The 9201-nt window shown below is 41.3% G+C and overlaps 1 protein-coding gene and 1 long non-coding RNA gene across 4 annotated transcripts; one reads left to right on the top strand and one right to left on the bottom strand.

Annotated features, from left to right (window-relative positions):
- Window positions 1-177: 177 nt before the first annotated feature.
- faxdc2 (fatty acid hydroxylase domain containing 2) lies at window positions 178-6113 on the bottom strand. 2 transcript variants are annotated; one of them, XM_027032858.3, is made up of 9 exons: window positions 5986-6113; window positions 5612-5676; window positions 4873-4970; window positions 3943-4046; window positions 3235-3356; window positions 2018-2223; window positions 1625-1730; window positions 1336-1502; window positions 178-857 (listed from the first exon to the last, which is right to left on the bottom strand). In XM_027032858.3, the coding sequence occupies exons 2-9, from the start codon at window positions 5672-5674 to the stop codon at window positions 701-703; spliced, it is 1023 nt and encodes a 340-aa protein (XP_026888659.2). In that variant the 5' UTR covers window positions 5675-5676; window positions 5986-6113; the 3' UTR covers window positions 178-700. The 2 variants fall into 2 exon arrangements, with proteins under 2 accessions (XP_026888659.2, XP_081575029.1); XM_081718903.1 differs by lacking the exon at window positions 5986-6113 and having other exon boundaries at window positions 5612-5859.
- Window positions 1685-3994, top strand: LOC145658933 (uncharacterized). Of its 2 annotated transcripts, none has more exons than XR_014124814.1 (4): window positions 1685-1805; window positions 1987-2311; window positions 3176-3376; window positions 3856-3994. It is a non-coding gene; the product is annotated as an uncharacterized LOC145658933 (long non-coding RNA). The 2 variants fall into 2 exon arrangements; XR_014124813.1 differs by having other exon boundaries at window positions 1727-1805; window positions 1984-2311.
- Window positions 6114-9201: the final 3088 nt, after the last annotated feature.

The following is a 9201-nucleotide window of genomic DNA, read 5'->3' as shown; positions in this document are numbered from 1 at the left end:
GAGTCTCAACCAAAGCTGGGTTGAGTCCTCTCAGTGCTAGTCATGTTAATAATGCAGGTAAAAACTGTCATTCAAATTTAACATTTATCAAAGCTAAGAAACAGATTTATTATTCAGCCTGTCCAACTTGGTTCATTATTGCTGCATTTTGAAATCATCAAAATGTAGAAATGCATGTCCATTTCATTATTTATTTACATGTAGTACTAATCATTACATTAAAACATTAAATCTGAATGCTTAGGAATGTTTAATATTGAGAAAATCCACTTCATATTAAACTTATCATCCAAATACAATAAACTATTTGTGGTATTTATTAATTACAATTTAGAAGCATTGCATGTAGAAAATTTTCTTTTTGGTTGCCTGGGGAATACTGATCTGAAAGGATTAAAATTCATTAATTAAAATCTCATAGTTTAGCAAAGCTGTCTGAGACATAAGGAGAGTCTTATGTTGCCAGCACTACTCTACTAGTGTCACTAGAAATGGTGTTTTAAAAGGTTCTTTAGGAAACGTGACCTTGCTCTGGACATGTAGATTGTACACAATAGTACAATAGTACAACTCTCAAGTAAGTCAATTTGACAAGATGTGGTTGACACTCTCAGTTCATGTTTCTAAATGCTCTGGTAGCTGCTGCTTGGCTTGACTGGTAACTGATGAGGCCTGGTAGTGTTCAGTAGGTGCAGCGTGGTCACTGAGTTGGCTTTGGTGAGTCAGGGATACTCTCGTTAAGTGGCGTCAAACTCAGTAGGATAGTGTGTCGCTCGAAGGGTTTGGTTTTCCGGAATTTGTCATCTGTTCCATGGAGTCTGTCCAGGACTCCGAGAACTCCATAGCACTGGTTAAACCTGCCACCAGGAAAGATGGCCATGGATGAACAAAATACACTCAAGCATAGCCACCTGATCAACCAGTATAAAAACTCAGTTGTAGGCGAGTTGGGGTGGTTTTTGTTTTTTGTCATATTAAACTCCTGTTTGTCTGACAAAGATTGAATGAATGTAAGAGATTTTCACAATTCAAAATGTACCTGAGCTGATCTCCAACTGGTACTCAGCAAGAGACTGATCTAACACTCAATGTATTTTGTATATCCGTCATCTCCTATAAGCAAGGTTTAGCAGAAGGTATAGCAAATAGGAGCTATGCTACAGTCTGTATGATGAGACTAGTTTACATTGGTTTATGACAATGCCAATGCGTGTCTAAAATCCTTGTTCAGACATGCATCTGAAGGGGTTTCAAATCTACAGGACTGTTCTGAAGAGCTAAAGCCTAAAACTGCTTGCTTAAATCTGTTTCTTCCCTTCTTTCTTGGGTGCTCACTTGAGGTGGTGGAAGTCATGGAACTCGGGCGACGGCAGCAGAGGCAGGTGGTAGCCGCAGTGGGAGATGGTGGTGACCAACAGTGCAATAGAGAACCACAGCGAGGTCGTGGCCAAGTGCGAGCCCAGCAGCATAGGGCCAATCAGAGCAGGGAACATGTTGGCGCACTGCCGGGGGATTAAAGCGTGTGTGTCAAACAGTCATATACATACATAACCCACAAAAACTACTAGTGTCAGAGCAGATGACTGTCAGACACACAAAGTGAGGCTGATGAAATGCCACCCACCACGTGCTCTACTGGGTGGGCATAGAGGGACACCACGCCCACTGGAGCTGTCCACTCATGGTGGATCTTATGGATGTGTTTGTAGAACAGCGGCTGGTGGAACAGCCTGTGTGTGGGAGAAACTACAGTCAAGCATTTCTTCTGGTCTACACAGAAGTTACCTACCTTTACACCAGGATTGGTAATATTAATTTGTAGAATATTAATTTGACTGCTGTTTAATAAATGTTAGTAGGAAAGTTGGTAGGCTAAATGCCAGATTACAGAGTAGCTCTGAGTCACAGTAATCTGCCAATCCCATGCTTAACTAGGATGTGTGATGGAACTGAATTAAATACAACACAGGATCTCATGCCCAGCAGGTGGCAGTATGGGTAGACTTGCTTTGCTGACCTGTGGGAATAGTAGAAGAAGATCTCCTCCAGCAGACCGCAGACAGTCAGCTCCAGCAGCACCCAGTGGAAGGTGGGGAGGTCTGGGCCACACGGCTCCCCGTGCCACTTCATCACCACGTAAGTGAGCAAGACCAGCGGCACGGACAGCAGCAGCTGGTTCATCAGCACCGTCCACACTGCGTAACGCAGCTTCTGTGGGTTCACCTACGGCACCAGCACACGCATGTTAGCTGTGCTTAGTCTGATGTCTCGCACACCCCAAAGAATTATGTATTAGCAAAACATTTTAAATGTAAGTACTGTATTTTACATATTTGAGATTTTGTTCAAATAATTGCAAGGTTATGCAACTTATGGGGCTTTTTACTACAGTGGTAGATAAAAAAAAAATAATAATAATTTCCTTTTAGTACATAAATCTATTAAATACTAATAAGGAAAGTTATGAACATCTTAATTCAGGTCATATTTCAAAGGCTGGCATGTGTCACAAAAAGACAATGTACTAGGACACTGGTTATCAGTGAGGTTTCTCTCAACTCATACAAGAACCATCCAGGCTAAGCTCCAGGGGGACTGGAGTTTATCAGTATCTCAGTGATTAATAATATCAGCTCTAATTTCCATAGCACGGAGTGGCTGTGGAACACTGGAAACCTTTAAACCTCCCCACATATCCAGAAGTAAATCTGCTTGTTGACCTTTAACCCAAGTAGGCTCATCGTGAGTAAGCAGTTCATGAGTTATGGTAATCGGCAGTAGTACTAATCTAGACCAGAGATGTATCATGTTGCATTAATATATAAATCTAAATAAACTGTTTTTTTTGCATCTAAAAATATAACCCTGGGAAATAAATCAACTTGATACTGCATGCTAAAGGTGGATCAGATAATACTCTGGCACTTTACTTTTGAGCTATGTAAAACTGGACACGTTGGCTAATATAGGTAAGACTAGAAATGTTAGCTTATATGTAAGGCGGGGGACACATGCATGTCTGGGTCTCCAGTGGGGCCCTCCAGCTACAGCACCTCGGTCTCTTTCAGCTGTGTGGTGGTCCTTGGTAACAGTGATGCTCATCTGTATTCTTGCCCTTCAGACCATTAGCTACACAGATGGGGGAAACTGTCTAAGCTCCTTTCATTTCCACTAGGACATGATGGTAATGACTAACAGAGTTCGGCGGAGTTACTAGGCCACATGGCTCCATACCGGGTTGTTTTTGTCCACCTGGATCCTGTAGCGTGTGATGAAACTGGGCCTCCCTGTTGTGTCCACCACCATCAGGAAACCATTAAACAGCCAGAAGCAGAACGTGGGTACCAACAAGGTCCCTGTTCACCCAAAAGCACAAGTTAGTCACACTCGTGAACATGAACTTTTACTCAAAGCTCCACTCACAAATGTACAATCACTCAATTTTGATTCTCTTCTAACAGCACCATGACACCATGATAATGGAATTCACAAAAAATGTCTTTGCTTGATGAATTAATAATTTTTGCTTCCCATCAGTCTATTTTTTTTTCTTGTTTATTATGTTTATCAAGTTAAATGTTAATGTTTTATCTTCAGCACATTTTTTCATGTGCTGTAGATAATTTGAGTAAGGAGAAAATTTAAACATTCAAAATTGTCTCCTCCCTTTACAAATTGCACAAAAACAGAACCACTTTAACAAATGCCAATTAAGATTTATTGTACTTTGGCTATCTTGACTGTCTCAGACATGTTAGGCAAGTCAGTGTTGCTTTCCATGAACCTGCTGTATTGTCACGCCTCTGAGTCTAACATAGAGGGACTGACTCCTGGCCTAATGCTTGTCGTCAACAGTGTACTCCAGGCCAACGCTATAGCTAGAGGGTCTTCGCTATAAGGAATCCTACACTAAATGAGCTGGAACAGTAGCTTTGCCCTCACCAACAATGAACAATGCTGCTTCGTTTCCATCAAAGGCACGGTAAAGCTTAGTCCACTGGGTCTGCCAGAAATCCCCCGATGCTCCCCAGAACCTCTGCAGGTGCCTGCACATAACACAGCATCACCACACAGCAGCTTAGGATGATACATTTTTGCGCTGTGGTTGTATGCTTTCAACATATGGACACACACAACTATAGACAAACATTTATTCTTTCAACATATGGACACAATTTAAATGTATGAACTATGACAGAGAGGAGAGATAAGTACCTTAACAGCCCCATGGCATCTGCAGAAACTTGTTCTCTCAGTAATTAACAATTTAATGATGATAGGGATCCAAGGATCAGTGGACAAAACAATAAATTTCCTAGAACTATCTAAACTTGAGATAAGAGGTTGTTTCATGAGTCTGCTAAAGGGACATTATTTTTGCTGCCTTGTAATAAACAGTGGATCTAGTGTGTATAAAAGTTACTCTAGTGCATTGCCATCACCCAGTTTGCACTTTCACACAGAAGGAGAGCCCCTCCTTCCCACTACAGAACAGTGACATAACAGACAATCTTGCAGAATAATGAGGGAGCAGATAGCAGGGGGCCAGGGTTTCTGTACAAGATCTGTGTAAAATCTCCTCATTATCATTTGCTATCATCATTCATATTAAGTGCAAAACTAGTAACACGTTCCACTGAGAAACTGTGCTGACTACTCAATCAGTATGAGCTCATGTATGCCAAAAATTCCTTTTTTCCTTTTTTTAATTGAACATGTACTGCAACCACACAACATTAACAAGTAGAGTGACACCAAAAGAAGAAACCGCATATACTCTCCCTGATTGAGATGAGGAAATTCTGTCTTTGCAATGTCAGCATCTAAATTCATCCCCAGAATCCAAAGCAATGTAAATAAACCATTTGTTACCATGTCACAGAGTTCCGGAATGCAGCAAGGAAGAACAGGCCCGACCCGATGACAAAGGCCGCCTTTTTCACAGAGTCCCACAGGCCCCCACTAGTTTCCTACAGAGAAAGTTGATTACCCCAATTACCCACCAGTTGCTACAAACCACCCTACTTGGATTTGGTACTAGAAGCAACTTTTCAGCACTTTCACAATCAACAATATTTCAGCACTTTTCAGCACTTCTACAATATTTTGGCCATTTAGCAAAAAACAATCTGATATAGAGCGAGGTCAGAAAGCTACATTTACTGGACTAAGACAAACTCGACAAGTAAGCTCGCCAGAATTGTTGTTGTTTATTATTATTTAGTTACATTTATATAGCGCCTTTCTCGAACTCAGTGACGCGTTACAGACTGATATCAGCTTTTTACAATCACACACACACACCGACTTAAACGTAGTGTTTATTACAGTTAAAGTTTATGTTCATGTGTGTAAAGAAAAATCGTTGACATTTCACAAAATATTTAGGCCTACGTAATTACCCATTAATACACACGACCACCCAATAAACGAACAACTGGGTGGTGTACTTCACGGCAGTCACCAATGACTGCCTCAAAAGTGCTTGGAAGTCCAGCACTGACCAAGCGGATGTTCATAATGAACTTAAACATATTAGTAACTATCTTAGTATTAGTATCGCAAAAACGTCGACATTTGAGGAAACGCGTTAAAGAAGTCTGACCCTTACCTGCCGTCCATTCCGGCTGCTGCTGTGGTCAGTTTGCGAGCTGGATTCGCCTGGTTTCTTCATGTCTTTAACAAGCGTAACCACAGAGGTCATTTTGAAAACGCTGACTTTGTTATACGCCACACAGTTGCTTACAAAATAACAACTTATAAAGCATTTGAAACGATAAGTTTGTTTAGTTATATCAATATGTAAAGCCGCATCAAAACAAGAAAACCAGTATAGCCGAACATGCCGCACTAACACACATCAGTGTACCAGTGCGGTTTGATGCGCGTTAAAGCGCTCCAGTGCTGCTTTTATTGAGGTGTGAGGATAAATGTTGATAGATCTATTGTGAAATGAAATGGCATCAAAACATCACGCTTACTCACCGCAGCCACAGCTGTGAGCAGTGTCTCTCCGTGTGCTGTTTGTTTATTCCCTTTTCATTTGTGCAAAGTGTCGTCTACGTCATGCAAGGTGTCGTCTACGTCATGCATTATTCCTGAGTTGAAGGTTGTTGATCAGCGGATCATTAGTAGGCACGAGATGCAGTGGTAGACTGGAAAGTTCAACTTTTTAATAAGTTCTGAGTTGATTCTCGCTTCAGCCGTTTGGCAGATAACCTCAGAGGTGGTTTAGTTCGCCTAAACATCCTTCTGGACGACAAACCCAGGCGGGCTTCTCTCCTGCTGAGGGTTCACGTGCTGGATACATTCAGTAGGCACTTCTAGCTAAAGCAATCATGCACGCAAGCTTGCATTTCATTATTTAGCTAGACACAATTCCTCACTGTAAATTTGTGCTTAACCGTAACACTTATCCTAATATTGTAAAAGTGCACAGCTGAGTGTTCCGCCAACGATAGCGAGCCATTGCGCACAAATTTACATAGCTAGTGCTCGGGGTTGCCAGATTGTTGCAGTGATTTCCAGCCAAAACGGGTTTCAAAATAAGCCAAAATGCATGAAGAACCTGTAAAATGTACAGAGCAGTAATCATATGAAGTTTTAATGCACTTTTTTATGATCTGACACACGACCTTATCCTGAATCATCTCCTAGAGAAGCTGCTGTCCAAGGCTTTAGTTCAGAGTCACGTTCCCATTCTTTCCGGTAACTTTGTTTGTGTTGTATTTTCCAAACTTTGGCACTGTGAGAGACAAAAGCGTTAGCCTATCTAATGAATTACTGATGTCGTTTAGTTGATGAATCACTCAATAGATGGGCGTGGCAACGCTAAATAACCTATCAAACTCTTGACAACTGATTAGATACTGGCTATCCTATTTAAATTTCATCTGCTTTTACAAACACACACATACCCTTGTGACTCTTGGTCACATATATAACCGCTAAAACCGGCCCAAATTTTGTTCACCCTCAAAAGCGTGCTTTTCCCTGCCAAATTCAAACAAAACACGCCGAAATGAGCAACTCTGCTAGTACTAGCTAACCCAAAGAGTTTTTCAGGTGTCTTGTTATGGGGCAGTAAAGCGTCTCCCCGAGATCCCGAGATAGTGCACCCTCCAAGATCACTATGAATTTGTATAATCGATGTCACTGCCAAATATGATCGAGAATGAATGAGGAAAAGGGATGCTTTTTTGTTGTTGTTCTGGTGGGCTAAAGAACGTTTAGAGGAATATAGCCTCCCTAAAACATGCAAAAGCATGGTCGTAGTTGTGGCAATATGTCATATTTTACCAAAACTACCAGTCAGCAATTTCCCAACTTTACATACTGCTAATCAGACCATAGCCTGTTGTTCATTATCTCGGACTGTAATATGAGGCCACATTCAAATTAAGGTGAGTAAAGTGTGGCAATGGAGGAGAGTGCAGTGGAGGCAACCATGGTAAAGGTGAACATGGTCAATAATTAGGTGACTGGGTACAGGGTATGTGTTTGTGAGAGAGGGGGAGAGAGACAGAGTGAGGAGTATGTGTAAGTGTTGGCCAGCTCAAGCTCTGGTGTGTGTGTGTGTGTGTGTGTGTGTGTGTGTGTGTGTGTGTGTGTGTGTGTGTGTGTGTGTGTGTGTGTGTGTGTGTGTGTGTGTGTGTGTGTGTGTGTGTGTGTGGCAGGCAGTGGTGCAGGGTGCCCATGGGTCCTTAATTTGTCTGAAATTACGTTTTATAAATTTAAGGCATTAATAAGTCTTACATTTGAATTTGTGCAGTCTTAGATTTTATGCTTCAGACATGTATCTTTGCTGTGGGGTCAGTGTGTCAGAAATAAAATAACCATGAATAAAATGGGTAGTCTTAACCGCCCAAACACCGATTGTAATTCTGAAAAAAACTGCCTAGTGAAGATGACACACTACATTCTGATATATATCTGGTTAAGAGGTTTTTGGCCAAAGCTTGGTTCCATACTTATGTGGGGAGAAAAAATCTCACATGCTTCTCTGCATCCAGAGAAGACAGCTAGGAAACTGATAATTTGTCAAGCTTGTACATAATCAGATGAGAAATTCAATCACTCAACTTAGGTAGCTACCACATTTTTAAAGCAGTTTATTGCCATGAAACCTGACATTTGTTAGAAATGTGGATACTAACACCTGCAGAAGGTTTTTGTTCTTCTTTTCTTCTAGTTATGCTGAGACTGGACCTCTCACACTCAGCATTTGCTCAAACTTTCCTCACATATATCCACAAACTTAAATATCTTTGGCCCTTTCTCTCACAGGAAGCTACCCAGGTGCTTGTGCAGTCTCTTGTCATCTCAGAGCTAGACTGCTGCAACTCACTACTTGCTGATGTTCCTCTTTGAGCCATCAAACCTCTACAACTTGTCCAGAATTCAGCAGCATGACTGGTCTTCAATCTTCTAAAGTTCACACGTCACTCATTGGCTTCCAGTAGCTGCCCATGTTCAAAACCTTAATATTTGCCTACAAAACCAAAAATGGACCAGCCCCTCCACACAGGATGACCATAGTTAAAGCCAGATCTGTACCTCAGGTACAACATGGCTTGAAACATCATGCTTCAAGTCTCATGGAAGACAAGCATCAAGACTATTCTCAGTCCTGTCTCCCTGATGGTGGAATGAACTTCTACAGGCTGTCTGGACAGCAGAGTCCCTTGCAGTCTTTCAACACAGACTGAAGACTTATCTATTTATGGATAATTTAAAATGACCATTGATCCTGCACCGGTTGGGTAAGTGAATCTCTAGGATGTATAGTTTGAGATTGTTATTGCACTTATCATTGTCTGATATAGAGTTTATACTTGTTTACACTTTTAGTTATCAGCATTGAGCCCTGTATTTCAGCAGTATTCTAGTTCATCGGTATCTTGAACACTAACCTTCTGTGCTGGCTAGGACACATTCTATGAATAAATGAGAAAGCACTTTTAAATGCTACAAGCGTAAATGTAAAACGATAGTCATTCACATTATCATCAGCAAATCCCTGTGACCTGCTTGTCTTGCGAAGTGGACCCACACAATCAACCTTAACTTTTTCAAAGGGCTTGTGGAGCACTGGAATAGGCTATAAAGGAGCAGGTGATTAGGCTTCCAAGATAGCTGGCAAACATGACACATCTGCTTTCATCAAAGGCCAGAAGAAATATTGTAACAACTTCTCATATG

Source organism: Electrophorus electricus, chromosome 8, assembly GCF_041902795.1.
Source record: "Electrophorus electricus isolate QZ-2024a chromosome 8, ASM4190279v1, whole genome shotgun sequence".
NCBI classification, from domain to species: Eukaryota; Metazoa; Chordata; class Actinopteri; order Gymnotiformes; family Gymnotidae; genus Electrophorus; species Electrophorus electricus.
This window is presented reverse-complemented; position numbering and strand designations above follow the sequence as displayed.